This window comes from Ixodes scapularis, unplaced genomic scaffold (assembly GCF_016920785.2).
Source record: "Ixodes scapularis isolate PalLabHiFi unplaced genomic scaffold, ASM1692078v2 PGA_scaffold6__148_contigs__length_123643588, whole genome shotgun sequence".
In the NCBI taxonomy this organism is placed as follows: Eukaryota; Metazoa; Arthropoda; class Arachnida; order Ixodida; family Ixodidae; genus Ixodes; species Ixodes scapularis.
In genome coordinates this window covers 117,539,512-117,555,442 of record NW_024609881.1, presented here as the reverse complement: position 1 = coordinate 117,555,442, position 15,931 = coordinate 117,539,512, and the positions used below count along the sequence as shown (strand labels likewise).

General features: G+C 46.1%; 3 protein-coding genes across 5 annotated transcripts in view; 1 reads left to right on the top strand and 2 right to left on the bottom strand.

Moving 5' to 3' along the window:
• LOC8033411 (AP-5 complex subunit zeta-1) overlaps window positions 1-3,922 on the bottom strand; it is a 33,281-nt gene extending 29,359 nt beyond the window's left edge. Inside the window, exons 1-2 of the mRNA XM_042286125.1 lie at window positions 3,675-3,922; window positions 2,969-3,158 (exon numbers count right to left, since the gene is read on the bottom strand). Coding sequence (XP_042142059.1) covers window positions 2,969-3,158; window positions 3,675-3,823 — 339 coding nt within the window. The 5' untranslated portion in view covers window positions 3,824-3,922. The remainder of the gene's footprint in view (window positions 1-2,968; window positions 3,159-3,674) is intronic.
• Window positions 3,923-4,191: 269 nt separating this feature from the next.
• On the top strand, window positions 4,192-6,757 carry LOC8033412 (mitochondrial cardiolipin hydrolase). The gene is made up of 2 exons (XM_002404190.5): window positions 4,192-4,718; window positions 5,623-6,757. The coding sequence occupies exons 1-2, from the start codon at window positions 4,286-4,288 to the stop codon at window positions 5,886-5,888; spliced, it is 699 nt and encodes a 232-aa protein (XP_002404234.2). The 5' UTR covers window positions 4,192-4,285; the 3' UTR covers window positions 5,889-6,757.
• A 1,876-nt stretch (window positions 6,758-8,633) lies between these two features.
• On the bottom strand, window positions 8,634-14,905 carry LOC8033413 (Golgi apparatus membrane protein TVP23 homolog B). 3 transcript variants are annotated; one of them, XM_029969734.4, is made up of 6 exons: window positions 14,738-14,905; window positions 12,926-13,005; window positions 12,171-12,405; window positions 10,650-10,772; window positions 10,331-10,459; window positions 8,634-8,803 (listed from the first exon to the last, which is right to left on the bottom strand). In XM_029969734.4, the coding sequence occupies exons 1-6, from the start codon at window positions 14,774-14,776 to the stop codon at window positions 8,750-8,752; spliced, it is 660 nt and encodes a 219-aa protein (XP_029825594.3). In that variant the 5' UTR covers window positions 14,777-14,905; the 3' UTR covers window positions 8,634-8,749. The 3 variants fall into 3 exon arrangements, with proteins under 3 accessions (XP_029825594.3, XP_002404235.4, XP_042142060.1); XM_002404191.5 differs by lacking the exon at window positions 14,738-14,905 and adding an exon at window positions 14,469-14,705; XM_042286126.1 differs by lacking the exon at window positions 14,738-14,905 and adding an exon at window positions 13,623-13,642.
• Window positions 14,906-15,931: the final 1,026 nt, after the last annotated feature.

Below are 15,931 nucleotides of genomic sequence, written 5' to 3'. Positions count from 1 at the left end.
GTAAAGCTATACGCACTCCGGAGTGCGCTTCGCGCGGAAATGGCTATACGCACTCCTCCGAGAGATCATGCCGCTCGGGCCACCCTTTTCGAACGGCGCGTGAATGACTGGGGCGCTCGTTAACACAGCCCCCCGCCTGCGTTCACGCCGCTTCGCGGCGACAGTATCGGCTGCTAATTACAAAGCGTAACCAGTACACGCCGCTTCGCGGCGTCCAGCCGGCAATCCAAGCCCCACTGTCCCCGATCGCACCTCCGGAAAGGGAGTCCGATACCATTTAGTTCTGCGAAGTTTCTCAACAACATTCGAATTTTTTTTTTTTTTTTTTACTGTCCATCGCAAAAAAGGAAATGTCGTAAATATCGCCAAATGCCTCGACAAAACAAAATGTTTGAGAAAAAAAAAAAAAAAAAAAAAGTAGGCCCACCGCGGATCGAACCCGCGTCCACTTGCGTATGAAGCGGACACCCTAACCCCTAAGCCATGGCACCTTTTTTTTTTTTTTTTTTTTTCCAACAAAAACAAGTTTATTTACATATTGCAGTTACACGTAACATGAGTGGACACTTTCATATGTTTAGTCATTCTATTATCAAGATAAAGAGGAAAAAAAAGAGGAGGAAAAAGTCAGTCCTGGTTTACAGACCACAAGATAACACAAAACAGTCAGTCAAACAGTCAGTCCCGGTTAACAGACTAATAATAAAATAAAAGTTGTTTTTTCCCCTTTTCCCTTCCCTTCCCCTTTTTTTCCGCTTTTAAGAATCTCGTTGCCTGGCCGCAGCCAGCCCCCGAACGGGCCACGAAGTGTGGGCACCCTAGTTAGCCCCGCTCCTGTCCCTCCGTTGCCAGGCGCGCTGGTCCTTCAGTCGTTTTGCCTCCAGTCTATTTTTTATGTGCTGCCATTCCTTTCCTTCGTGATATTCCTCCCCCGCGGCAATGGAGAGGAGCCATCTCAGCCTTGACGTGAAGTAGTCCCACGTCGGCCTGGCGTCGGTGTGACATTCCACCATGGCAGTATGCGCCAACCAAAGCGACTGCAGACCCAGCAGGACAATTGCCGGGGCTACGTCCGAATTGTTGGTACCTCCGAGGTTCAAATACTTAAAGACTGGCCACTCAATTTCAAAATGCTGCCCAAATGCCACCCTGAGTTCGTCCCAGAAGAGATACGCATTTGAGCACTCGACGAAGACGTGCTGTATCGTCTCACTCGTGCCACACAGGTCGCAGTTTGTAGACCAGGGGACGAAAACACCCCTCGCGGCCAACCACACCTTCACAAGCAGCACCTCGAGGTGGAGTCGGACGAAGAAGTCCTTAGTGGATGCCGGGACAGGGAACCTCCGCACCCGCTTGAAGAGCCCGGCTGCGCAAAGGGGAACCGTCTCCATTCTGTAGAGGGGAACTGGGAGCACGATGGTGAGTGTGTCCCAGTACAGCATCTTGCGGCTGGCAGCAAGTAGGTATTCCCAAGAGAAGTGGACCAGGAAGAACTCCACTGAGGCGGCGATTTCTGCGTAGAACCGCAGACCCGCTCCCCTGGTGGTGCGACCTGTGGTACTGACCATCCATCTGCCGAGGTATGGGTAGCCGAGGTAATGTAGGGCACTTAAAAAGAGGGGGTCCCGCCTGTCTCTGAAGAGAAGGAAGCGCTGCACGTGGAGCTTCAGCACCACGTTCACGAGGCCCAGACCTCCGGCCGCTAAACTGAGGAAGAGGTTGCTGCGCCGCGTCCTCTCCATCGTCGACCTCCAGATAAAGCTCGCCCAGCTTCGGTGAATACGATTGGCAGTTGACTCGGGACACACGGCAGCTTGTGCCCAGTAGAGTACCGCTGGATATGAAGTAGAGTTGCAGACGTACGCTCTATTAAAGAGCGATAACCGCCTGCCGAGCCACGGGGACAGCTTCGCCTGAATGGCGTTGGTCTTCTGCCGCCACTTTTCCACCGTGGGCCCACGTTCTCCAATCGGCGCTCCCAGGTAGCTATCAACCGTTGTTCTCCATTCTATGTCTGCGAAGATTGTGGGCGTTGTGGCCCAATCCCCCAGCCAAGCACCGATGGACTTCCGCCGGTTGACCTCTGCTCCAGTGGGAGAACACCGCGACGTGCTGCAGAGCAGCCTCGACCTGAGCCTTGGAGGTGCAAATCAAAGCCACATCATCGGCGTAAGCCAGGAGCTTCACGTGTTGATCGCCCATCTGCAGTCCTTGTATGGTTGTGTCTCGGATGATGGCCCGGCAGAGGGGCTCCAGTTGTAGGGCGAAGAGTATGGGAGAGAGCGGGCAGCCCTGTCGCACTGAGCGGCCTATCGGTATTGAGCGCCCTTTATCGCCATTGACGAGAAGTCTCGTCGATATGTCTCGGTAGCAGAGGCCCACCCAGTCCAACATTCCGTCCCCGACCTCACATTTCTTCAGCACAGCCCTTAGGAACTCGTGGGACACCCGGTCAAAGGCTTGGCTCATGTCGAGTTGAAGGACCGCCAAAGGCTGGTGTCCCTCACCACTTGCCTCCCTGACGATACGCATGGCGTGGAGGTTTCGCGCTATGGAACGCCCCCGTAGACCGTAAGCTTGATGGTCGCCCACCACGCACCGAAGTCCAAGATCCAACCTTCTCGCCAAAATTTTGGCAAGAATTTTGTAGTCCACACAGAGAAGACTGATGGGCCTGTAGTCCGTCACTGCTGGGTCGGAGCTGTTGCCTGCCTTTTTCGGGATGAGCACCGTAAGACTTTCCCTCATGGACGGAGGGAGAAGCTTTCGCTGAAAGATATCTTGGTATACCTCTACCAGAATGGGGCAGACCCGCTTAGAAAACTCGTTGTGTCCACTCTTTTTATGTGAGAAAAGCGGAGTGCGTATAGCCATTTCCGTCCGAAGCGCACTCCGGCGTGCATATAGCTTTACTCAACCAGAAATTGGGTAAGTGCAAATAAGTTAACAAAAAAATGCACTGCACCTGCACCAACAGGAGGTTCAAAAACAGTGCCAGCTGTGCTATAGGAAGGTCCACCAACATCTCTTCCAGGCCGTACTGCGGACAGATTCCCTCCAGAATGGACAAGGCCAGATGCTTGCAGAGTGGAAGTGCCTTGTCATCCAACACCACCGCAAGAAGGCTGCTCACCGCTCCCTCATTCTGAGGAATTCTGAATATAGATCAAACAATCCATTGTGGCCTTTCCTTACACATGTATTTACACAAGAAAGCAACTTCCAGCCGATCCCCAAGTGTGAGGGATTGGATGGAAGTTTCTTTCCTTTGTCATAATTTTAAGCCGACTAGAGTGACTTCTGTAGATTGTTTATGATTAAATATCTATAGATGTCAACATTTTCAAATAATCACTATCTCCCAAACTTTTAAAAAACATTGCCAATTCCTCTTATCACTGCTACAGCCCGTGACACCTCCAAAAATGTCCCAATCACAACTTGGTTTCGTTTCACCCAGCACCGCAAGGATGGGTTGCACACATACGACAAATATTTGTTTTCTGACGCCTCTGTCATCAGCTGAAGTTGTCGACTGGCATTTTCTGGAAGAGCACGCATGATCTCTATACCCTGTATCTGTAAGTTTGTAGATACGAATCATTATAGACGTATTTATGAGGTTCGAATCGCACGACCCGAAACACCATCCTACGAAAACAAGCGCTCACCGCTCGGGGTCACAATCCGCGACGGCTGCCCGCAACTGGTGAAGCACATCTTTGGTAAGCTGCTTCGGCAAGTTATCGATGAGTTCGTGAAGGTTGAGCCGCCGGTGACTTCGAACCGAAATTAAATCGTCTACGATACTTGCCGCCATGGTACATGCACAGCCCACTGCACCCACTGCAGACCGGAAAATCAGCTGTGCTTGGTGGCGGTGCGGCGGTGCTCTGTTTACTCACGTGACTACAAATAAGTGGATGTTAACAGTTGCACACCCTTTATAGCGGCGGTAACTTGCACCACCTAGCCTAAAACAAACATATTCTTTATTTTGATTTTTTTTTCTTTTGCACATGAACATTGATGCACCGATTTGTTTACTCTTTCAAGGACGTTTCAGGCTAAAGGTAGTGGAAATTTAACCCCAATATTTCTGAATACATTTTAAAAGTGACAAGTTTGGTCAGGTCGCGCTTTCCGAATGGCAACACTGTGTTTGGCTGAAGAGAAATTGAGATATCTAATCCAATCCAAGTTCCTCGTTGTTATGGTTGTGGTTTCGTGTACCGTTGTTGTCACCTCATATTTTTAATTCATTCATTCGTTCATATTCAAAATGTCGCGGCTTTCTGACGTGCTTGCCGTGCTGTTCGGTGTCTCAATCCTGAGCGAAGTTGCCTACCAAATCTACATGACTGCTCAGAAAAAGAAGCGAAGACCGCGAAGCAACTGGGCCGCAAACTTCAAGCAACAAGTGATCTTCTTTCCGGATCGCGGCGTAGCGTGCCCCAAGGCGACGCACGACGACAGTGACAGTTGCGGCAACCCCAAGTGCTGTTTTCTCCACGGCAAAACATCGCTGAGGACGCTCACGAACACGCTGACGTCTGCTCGGCAGACTCTAGACGTCTGTGTCTACATGATCACTTGCGACGCCCTGTGCGATGCCATTTTGAGTCTCCGTACACGAGGTCGCGTAATCCGCGTCATCACCAACGAAGAAGGATCCGACATGCCCGGTTCCCAGATCGGACGACTACGTCAGGCTGGTAAAGGTGTTCACATGGATAGATGGGCACGAACTGTGACGTAACAATCAGGTGACCGGCGGCACTTTCAAATGTGTCGTCTGGGCGCGCTATCAAACACGTGTTTCGTTGTCTTACCCCGCCGGCATTTCTGATCCTGGTGTGACGTCACGTTTTGTGAACAGATTACGTCATCTGACAGTAATAGTGCTGGCAGATGTGGCAGACGCCTGTTCTGCAACAGGTCGTTCTCCAGCTTGGCACTCCACGGAGACTTTGGCAGCCAGGAGTTGACCCTGCGACGACAGCAACACTCGCAGTCTCTTATGCTTTTTTACGGAGCTTCTACGTGCAACCACCAGGATTCTTTCAATCGACAGCATGACACTTCATGGATAGATGCTAATGGGTGGTAGCTTGCACCACCTAGCCTAGAAAGTAAAAACCAAGATTTTAATTTCACCCTTCTAAGCCAATTTAGTACCCCTCTGCAATTATGTGACTATCACCAGGCAGTAGGGGATATCACCAGCATGACCTCCAGCTTATTTGACATCATATGTTGCTAATTCAGGACCACATCGATGCATGGACGGGGAACAGGACACTAAACACACCAGTCGGAGACACAGTAGTTGCCAGTTATCTAAGGCTTAAAACGTTTTTTAGTCCTTTTCAAATGTTAAAACAGTCCTCGACAAAGTAATACATTATTGCTTTAGCTTTCTAATATTGCATCTAAAGGTCAGGAAGTTGCCTTTGCTAATCATGACTGTTGCATCTGCTCTGTGCTGGGCAAAAAAGTGGTAGCACCCACAAGACAATCAGTAAATAGAACATCGATACTACAAGCATAACTTGCTGAGCAATTCTAAGATGACCGTAGTGGGGTCAGAGTTAACAACACCTATGCTTTTGTGTACAGGTATCCAAGTGAGGGTCAACCACCATACGTCCTTCCTGATGCATCACAAGTTTGCACTGGTGGACGAAGAAGTGCTGCTCAGCGGATCGTTCAACTGGACCCGGCAAGCCATCACTGGAAACCACGAGAACTTGCTGCTGACTGCAGATCCGGACATTGTAGAACCCTTTGTTGCAGAATTCCAAAAGCTCTGGGACTACTTCAAGCCCAAGGAGGTGGAAGTGGACCTCTCTGACCTGACACGGCAGACTGAACAGGACTGGTGACGGCTGTGATGCGACAATCTGACGTGAATCTGACCTTGTGACAGTGTCACCATGATGATTTAGTTACACAACAGTTTGGTGCAGTGAAAAGTGATGCGAGAATGTGCAGGGTGTATATGTTCAAACCGAGCTTAATGTAAATCTATTTACATCAACCACGCAAGAAAAAGAAAAAAAAAAAAAAGGTGTCCATTGTACATACCAAAACATGCATTTTTCATTTTTATGTGCGACATCCTTTGTTTTGCCTTGACCAAAATGTTGGCAAAAACAGGTACTTACATGATAGCACCATTTTACTGTCTATTGTGATAGTCATTCAGAACATAGTTGCGTTCTTGCCTGTCATGCTGAAGCGCAACTTCGAAGATATTTTGTGAATTAGGAGCACATGGCAGTTTCATCTGTGGGAGTGAGTGAAGCATCCCGTCTTGTCCTTTTTAATGATTGTGAACATCTGTATTTGTGTGATGATTATGTTCCTGTGATAGGGTTGTCCTTTGGAGATGCGAGATGCAATATGCCAAGAATCATGCTGCTACGGTGATCCGCAAATATGTTGGAGTTGATAAATAGCACACATTTTTAGCGCATAATGAAGCTTGCTACCAAAGGACAGACACCCACTTTGGGTAGTTATGGAGTTGCATTTCAGTGTTTTATGTTTTTATATCATAGGAGTGTACAGGGTGGTAAGGTACGTTTCAACGTGCAAGGTAAAACATGTGCTTTGAGCTTGCAGAAGTACCAGTAGTACAGCCACTTGATGTTTCTGTCACTTCAAGAAGAGAAACATTTTATAGGAGAAATTTGAATGTTTCATTACAGTAATGTAAATATGTGTGTGTGTGATAAATGATTTCCTTGTCAATTGTGTGCGATGGCATTCCTGTTGATGTGACTAGGTAAAGTGACCAAGCACCGGACCATTTACAAAAAATGTATGGGAGGGTAAGGAAGCTTTGTAGTGAAGTCATTAATCAAACATTCATATCTATAGAGCAGTGTTGGAAGTGCTGCACCATTCGTGCCACGAATATAAGTGTGCTACATCTTGTGGCAAAATGCCATTTTTGCTAAGAATTGCGCCACACCTACGTCAAGATGGGCTTAAAGCAAAAAAAAATTTAGAGCCCTTCCTCTTCACTGAAGATTAAGGACCAGCGAAGCTGTCACCTTTTTAACGTCTAGGATGATTGCAAGGACGACCTCGAGGTCGACTTTTAGGACGACGCCTAGGACGATGCTTGCATTGACCTTCACTGCCTCTCACCAGCGCGCGCGCGTCGAGCTTCACTGCTTCGCACCGAAGTGCTAGGAGAAGCGACTGACCTGGGGGAGCGCCTGGCTTAGTGCAATAGTCACAAATTATGCTCAAGATTATTGCAGGTCGACCCTCTTTGCCCCAATTGTAAATTAATCTCTAGTTAAAAAAAAAAGCTGAGCAGAGGAAGAGGGAAGAAAACACGGGTTTATATATAATTGAATAAATACGGTAGTCACGGTGGTTTCCATGCAGCTGTCGATCGAAAGAGCAGCGAACTTGGACGTAACTCTGGTTCCTACGCCGTTAAAGAGCAGTGTCACCTTTAAAGCACAGTTGTAGGCTTTTATAATACTTTTGGGTGGTTGTTTTCACAGTTTATGATATCAGTCTTGAGTTTGGTAGGTTCATTAAACATTCGGGATGCATTTCTATTGATAAACATGTTAGTGGATGTGCTGGTTCTTGCTGGCATTTTACAGAAATTGTATTTGCAGGCTAAACAAACTACCTTGTAAAATGGAGAGGGGAGAGAGGATTTATCCTAATGAAGTGTTGCACTATGATTCACTTTTCAACCATTTTTAGAACCCACTGTAAATTAGACCTCCTCTGACTAAAGCCTTATTTAACTTTGTTCCTTTTATGCCCTCTCTATTCTTATCAATGGTAATAAGTAATATGCACGAGTATCAAAGAGGAACCCTCAATCACTATCATAAATGAACTCATTAAGATGCAATCACACTTTCGTTCTCAAGCGATGTGCTAACACATGTTGGTATTTGCTCCAAAAGCGTCAGTGGCTGCTCCAAACCAATAGAGTGCAAGTCGTCTGGTTCTTGTACAGGGATCGCGATGACGTCAGAACGTCGAGCTCTTGTTGGCCGATTGAAATAAAAATAGTGGGTAGACCTAGAGGCATCTAGCCATGGAGATCTACCCACCATCCTTTTAATCAAATCCAATCGTAGCTCGGCGTTGTTCTGAAGTCACCGCAACTCCTGCGCAACAAGCAGACGACTTGCTCTCCGCATATGTGGCCTGCTACAGAACCTGCTACAAAAGGTCAAATGCCACTTCCATCACTGATAGAGGAATGTGCACCACACCCAAGTAATAGGATCAACGTTTAAGTGCAGAGTCTACACAAAGTCACATATTTTGAATTTCCCAATAGCTGTTACATTCAGAGTAAATTTTTGTAAGTTCACGTTTCGCACCTTCATGTAAAACAGCAGGATTGTACTCAAGCAAATATGGAGTACCCGGGCGACTTATAACTAGCCATTATATTCGATAACTACCCATGCACAGTCTTTGGAATTTTCTGCAAGGCTGATTATTAATTTAGCAAACAAATGTTTGCTAAATCTGGTACCTCTAATGATGCTGCATGCCGAGCACATACAGACAGAATTTTAACACACTGTCGCACTTTTAGTTATTGAAACAAGACTGTACAGTAAACAAGCTGTAACTTAACAGAGATGCGGGCACTTTATTACGAGCATGAACAGTATGTACAGGAGACGGGACTAGACGCCGACTTTCAGGACAAGAGAACCAATGGAATGCGTAGACCCATCGTGGGCGGTCACGACTGCTGGCCCGCGGCACTTGGATTTGGAGGAGCGTCTCGCTTGAACATCTGCAAGAGGACCGAAAAGGCGTTCGAGAATTTTCTTTCCTATCCTGCACCAATTCCAACGACAGTCGATCAACAGACGAGCAGCGTCTTGAGACAACTATTTAAGGCCTGCATGCGAGTAGGTGCTTATGTGAGTAGACGTTCGTAGGAGTAGCCACATGTGAGATTAGAGGGTATACTAAAGTAGACACCCATAAGAGTAGACCCTCGTAAGCAGTGCTCCGAGATTTTTGGCATACAATGTGTTTATTTTAGGCTCTAGGTTGTTTTTAAAAAAATAGAAAAAGCTACATTAATGTGGTCTGTGCAGGTCGGTTACACGACCAGGGGGACATAACAGACAGGGACAATCATCACGGCAAGTCACATAATTAACCGGAACCTTAACTAACTTCTTAATTAGTGAAATTAGGTTCCGACAAGAAACTTGTCGAGCGTCACCGAAGGCTTTTTTAGAAAGATTTGAAGGACGATGGTTTACTAAAGTTACTATATTCGTGTGACAGGCTCGAAGCTCGGAGTGCAAGGACAGGAATGATAAACGTGCAGTGGTCTTATCATCCATGTTTTTGCACCGCCAGCATTGTGCCGATTGCGTGAGTGGTAAATTTGTTAGCATACATTCCCCAGAGGAATTTCATGCCCGAGTACCATTTTCTTCAGCATAAGCCCCGATAAATACTGATATTTTTGGTCAACACCAAAAATCAAATTTGAAAAACATTGAATCTACTAAAAGAGAAAAAACAAACCCTAAAAAACAATTCTCAATTCAAAAAAGAAAAAAAACACCCAACCATTTTTATTTATGAGATAAGGGCAGACTCACCCATAAGTAGGTGCCTACAGGAGTGGACAATGTAATTTCTTTGCTTATACCGTAGCTACACTGTAGGCACACACAATGGTAAGTATGATAGTAGAGTGTGCAACATTGTTAGTACACAAAACATCAGTCCTTTTTGTCATGTTACTCCTCCGTGTTTGCGTTGAATACCAAACGTTACTTCCCACATAAGCATATCTGACCACGCTAGTACACAGCCCTTGAGCTGCACTAGAAAAACATTAAAATATCGGAATAGCTTCTTTGCACTCCGTACATAAAAAAGGAGGTTTTCCTGCGTGTCATTTGGCCCCTGACAAGCAGTCCTAGTTGTTGTTTTTTTTGCTGCAGTTTGCAGCTTTAGTTAAACAACCAGGGTGAAAAAAAACTTTCAGCCTTTCCACTCTGGTAAAAAAAAAAAAAAGGAAGACCAGCGAAGCTGCACCATGGTGGGATTGAAGTAATGGCCGGTTGCAAGTCGGCAAGCCAGAGTGGAAAAGTTGGAAAGGTAGCCACCATCTATGAGCAACGGCAGCAACCAGATAACCAGCAAGCCAGTTGTCTGGTTGCCACCATCGCTAATAGATGGCAGTAGCTGTCCAGAGTTTTGTGTCGAAATTTGTTTGCCCCCGGACACGATACTGGGGAAACTAGCCCTTAACAGCTCCGCTGTAAAAAAAAAGAAAAGAGAAACCACTGACCCCTTTGAGAAGTTGCTGCCCAAAGAAGTTTGAGGCAGCGGACGTGATGGACCTCTTCTTTCCGAGCCGGCAGCGGATGTACCCATACAGGTTGGCTCCATTCAGGCTGATGGCAATCAATGTGATCATCTGCGCACAGTCATCGAAGATACCCACTCCATTCAATTAGGCTGAGCCGCAGTTGGAAAGGCGACATCTATCCTTCTTACCAAGTGTCGCTATTGTGCGCGTTGTTCGAAAAAATAGCCTTGTTTCTCCATTCTTCGAGTGCGGGCACCCCTAGCACCACGAGCCGCTCAAAAACGCGGCGTCGACTCACCAGCCACTGAAAGCTCCATCCGAAGAGGGAGATGAAGAGGAAGAGGGTCCAGAGCGCCGGAGCGGCAATCAGCGCCATCCAGAAGATGCTTGACTCCGAGGCGTCCGAAGTAGGGTCCCCTTCCTGGGAAATCGAGACGGTCTCCCCGTGAGAATGACGCAAGAATGGACGCGCAACTTACGGGGAAGAAGCTGGCGTCAATCTCGTCGGAACTACGGGACCGGCCTGAATCGGTGGCCGCACGTAGCGGCTAGAGCTAGAGCCACTAGACGCACTACGCGTCAGAGTGGCGACACTTCTGCCACTTGTTTCTTAAACCCATTGCTGCCAGTTACTTGAAGCTTCGTTTCCAAAATGCAGGAAACGCCTTTCCGTCCCCTAGAAATGGTCAAACAGTCCGCTACAGAGCGAAACGACTTTGCCTCAGCTTCCCGACATTGTATCTAAAGTTGAGAAAGTCGCACTTTCGAATTGTCGACGACTGTGCCTGGTCTGCACTGAGCAATGCAATGGCAGCACCCACAGACAATGGGAGAATGGAGTATCAGTTCACTGAGGCGTATTCGGCGACTCTATCTCGAGCCAATTAACTTAATGTTCCCGGGGTACCGAAGCTCCCAAGCCTTGTCTCAGAACCGTGTTGCGACGCTACAACTGCATTGGCTACACTGGCTGTTCAGAGCTCCACCGTACATGTTCTGTGTATGTCTTTTTTTTTTTTTTCTTTTTTTTTCTTCTGGTTTTGAGATGGCCAGCATCAGCAAATCCGAATGCTCAATTAGTTCTGTTTATCAGTCTGGGCAGACTGGGGATTATTCGGTGGCTCTAGCAGTTAAATTCACTACATCTAATTGTTGCTTTAATTGAGATGTTTTGCTGTGTCGCACTGCATCATAGTATCTTTACTTACCTTTATTAACCATCCTTCACTACCCATAAAAATTAATTATGCCACCTAGATGAAGCTGCCTCAAACACAACTCTAGTCTCTTTGAAAATGCCATCCTAGACGACTCATTCAATGTGACTGCTCAAAAGACCTTTTGCTAAATTATTCAAGCATCAGTGAGCCCATCACGCGTGAATAGTTGCATGCACTACACGTATGGTCGTATCCAGCAGTAACTTTTCTAAACAAAATAAAAAAGCAAATGGGACTTTGCAGATGCGTCCAGAAATGCCTTATTTTGGCTATTTCTTGCTAATCTTTTATAAAGGCAAGGCAAGCACATACAATGCATGTACCTACATTCCCAGCATCCTCCTTGGTACTTGGATAATCTAGCGATTTCACCTATATTTCAAAAAGACGCAAGAACAGTGAGGAGAGAAACCCCCTAATCTGTTCGCTCTCCTTTTGTGATTTTAAGGATCAAGTTTTAACATGAACGTCTTGCATTCACTCCAGCATGATATCACCCACCTTCCCTATCAAAATGAACCAGGAAGGTTGATGAGCAACGGTAGAAGTGGTGCTCCGATTCTCGTAGAGTTTCCAAGAATAGAGGACAACAATACTACCTTTCTGCTCTCGAAGACCCAGTGGCTCTTGCCGACGTCGTCGACGTAGTTCCACCACCGGAGCCCGACGAGCAGTCGTCCCGTGACGTTTTTGACCGTCCAAAAGTCCATAGAGAGGAGGAGGAGGATGCAGACGAAGCTCGAGATGAAGCTGTCCGTGAAGAAGCGGCACAGCAGGTAGACCAAGAGCGCCAACGTCCGGAAGGCCAGATGGAAGAACACGGCGACAGGGTGCCTGTCGGGACATGCGTCGAGACCATAACGCTTCTGGAGCACTATAGAAGACAGCCATGAGCTCTGTTGGTGGCTCCAAATGCTCCAGAGAAAAGTGCTTCTGGGCAAAATGCGCCTAATTAAAACAGAGCTGAGCAAGGGGCAGTGCTTCAAACAACAAGCCACGAGGACTGAAACTCCTTACAGTTCTTCGAGGCAAAGCTTCCAAAAAAAAAAATGATCTTCATTGATAGCAATTGATCTGTGTATTAACGTACAACCAAAAATTCATAAATGTGTGTAAATCTCTTTCAAAACAGAGTAACGTTCCTCAAAATCAGGTTTCCGAACTGAGCTTCTGCAGGGAAAGTCTTGTCGACACAAAGAGTCCTTAAACATGCTCCAAAACAGTTCTTTCTTAAAAAAAAAAAAAAAGAATAAAGATGTTACTCCTCTTTCTCCATCTATTCCACCCCATAAATTTTAAACTGGCCTGCTACCTCGCTCCGATCAAAGTTCTGGACATCTATAGAGCACCATACCTTATAGATTTCTTGTGAAGACCTCCTTCGATTTCCCCAAAGTCGATGGTGGCAGCATCCTCCGTGCCCTCCATGAGCGCCTAGAAGATTTCACAGAAGCAACTTGTTCCAGGAAACATAATAAAACTAGAAACATGGAAACAAAAAGGATGTACATAACACCTTCTGTTGTGTACCTCCTTTTGTTTCATGTCTCCGGCTTTATTATGTTGCCTAATATTCACCAGCTCATCTGCGCCCTCAATTTTCTTTAATTTTGTTCCAGGACACAGTAAAAATGTCGCAAAACAAGTCGGTAGCACAGCTACCACACTGTTCCTTCCTTGCACAAATGTACCCTAGTATATGAATGGATATACTACCTTACCAGTTATCTGGAATGATAGAGGGTGACTGTGTAGATAGTGAAGGATGTAATGAGAGTTGTACACTTCAATACCTAAACAGTCTAAAAGCAATCATTTCATTGAATACTCCTTTAATAGAAAATAGACATTCAATCATACAATTCAAAGCAGAAGTTTGATTCTGTCAAAAAGCTAAGGCAATGAACCTTTTGTGCAGAAATATCAGTTTGAAAGTAAATCTAGTGCCCTCTCTTTTTTCCTTCCGGCCGAGCAGAGATGGTTCCTTTGTATCAACTTCAGAGTCTAAGATAACCCACGATGAGGACAAAGGTGAAGTTTGGGGGAGGTACCTAGTAGGTGCGGCTCAATGGGCATACAGGATGTAGCTGACATTTTGGGTGTCGAACAGCCTCAACTTCGTGTCTATACTCTGTTCACCCCTAAGCTGAGACTACGGTGGGACCTACACGCCCACCGCACAAATCAGCCGCCTCCTCTTATCACCTGACCCGGCTCTCAGCAAGTGGGAATGGCCAGGAGAATGACGACGTGGCGAAAGAAAGGCGTACAACCGTTCCAACGAGGACGTAGCTTCCACTGTTGTCTAAGCTTAGGCGTGAATGGAGTATAGGTGGCAGCACATATCCGGAAAAAGATGCGGATTGTTGGGCCCCTTGTGGACTCCTGGATCTGAGAGATTAATTTTCGATGACGGAACGAAGTGCGGAATGGGGAATACCCCTGATAAGCACGACCTAGAAACAAAAGCCTTTATCGCATATCTCCCGCTTAAGATAAGAAGATTAGTTCGAGCATGGCTTGTGTTTTACCGCTCATTTGCACAGGTATAACTGCCTAGAAAAGTTGAAAAAAACCGAAAAATCGGTGCGACTTCACTGCCTGTAGAATCGCGTAACGGGACGCTGCGCACCTGCTGTTTTTCAGCATCGCGCATGCGCAGTGATTGCACCATACCGATCGAGACCGAATCGATCGTTCGGAAACGGTAGGACATCCAAAACAACTCGAATTGTGGAAGACGTCATGCTTGGGAGATAAAGCTTTCGAACAAAATGCGAACATATAGAGAGAACTTCAGCGGATTGGTTTTGACACAAAAAGTTTACCAAACCATAAACTTGTACGAAAATGAAAACATACAAGTGAAAATTCAGGTACTGCGCCGAGTGACGTACCGTTTGACGTGCAGCTGCGAACGCCCGCAGCTGTTATTTGGCGTCCTCTTTACGGCAGTTCTGTACGCTAACGTGTCCTCAATTTCCACTCCTACGTACATACAATCTTTCAATACAACGTTCGGGAAAGAATTGAGAGCATGCGGCGGGGAGTTAGCATGTTTACGTAACACCTTTGGTACGGACGGCTTGATTCATAGAGAGCATTGCACGATACGCTGGCAATGTTTCAAAACCGGTATCTTATCTCTACCGGGGGTCAAACTTACGCTCGAGGAGTTGTTCATTTCGCCGCCCAGAAGAGCCATGTTTTCTGTGTTGCCGATAATTTACATAACAGACAGAATTTGGGAAAGAGCTGCCGACAGATTTGCCGTGAGAAACCAGAACAAAAAATTAGGTTATGTTGGATAGATTCGCGATCGTTCTCAGCTGTTACACGTTTTCCATTTTTCGCTGAAAAAGTGTACTTGTGTGAGCGAATAGTGTGGTAGCCTGCGTCACCTATGTTTTGTTGACTCTGCACGCAAACATGTTAATATGTTAACAAAATTCACAAAACAAATTGTAAACAGGTGGTTTCTGCATTGCGAAAAACCGTTTTTATAATTATTATTTTAATCATACTTTTTCGTAAAAATTCGGAGAAATTTGTTTGTCGAAGTTGTTTCTGCCGTTTCTAGAGGGCGCGACCAGCCTGCTGGGCACCACGTTCCCTATGGGCCAATCTAGGGACACTGATTTTACCTCTTCGGCATTTTTATCCCTAGTAGCACTGATTTATCCCTATTACCCCGTATTATCCCTAACGTCTCGTTTGTGCTGTTTGGGCTGCTACTAGGACCGTTCATTCAAACCCACGAAGCCTCGGCAGTATGAATTTAATGAAGGCCTACAATATGTATTGTTTGGTCGCTTAAGTACTTATGTAGATCCGAGCCAAACCAAACTTAAACATTAAATCACGTCTTTTTTTTTTTTCTTTTTTTTTTTTCATAATATGTTTGTTTTTATATTCAAATTTTTACGAAAAATAGCAAATGCGTATGTGTGAGTGTGATGGGCATTTCCTCTCCTTGTGTGACAGTGAATTGCAGTGAAATGTACGAGCCATCACAGCTTATCCAGCGCTGAGCGCTGTGAACATATCACGGGGCTACACGTGCCCCGCGCGTGCATTGCTGCCGTTCCACATCGAGGTAACGTCTAGACTTTATAGCTGTCCACTGTGGTCCATGTAATGTAAAACGAAAAAACAAAAGTTCAATGTGTTTTTTTTTTTTGTTTTTTTTTTCGCAAAAATAAATTATAGGGTCCGAACCAGATGCCAAATTTCTGAACCGGCGTTAACTTAATCAAATGTTTTGACTGATTTTCTGGAAATCTTAATGGGAAAATGGGATCCGTTTTCGATAACTGGCGCCGTTCAGGACATATGAGCTTCGTCGGCCGCCATTTTCCCA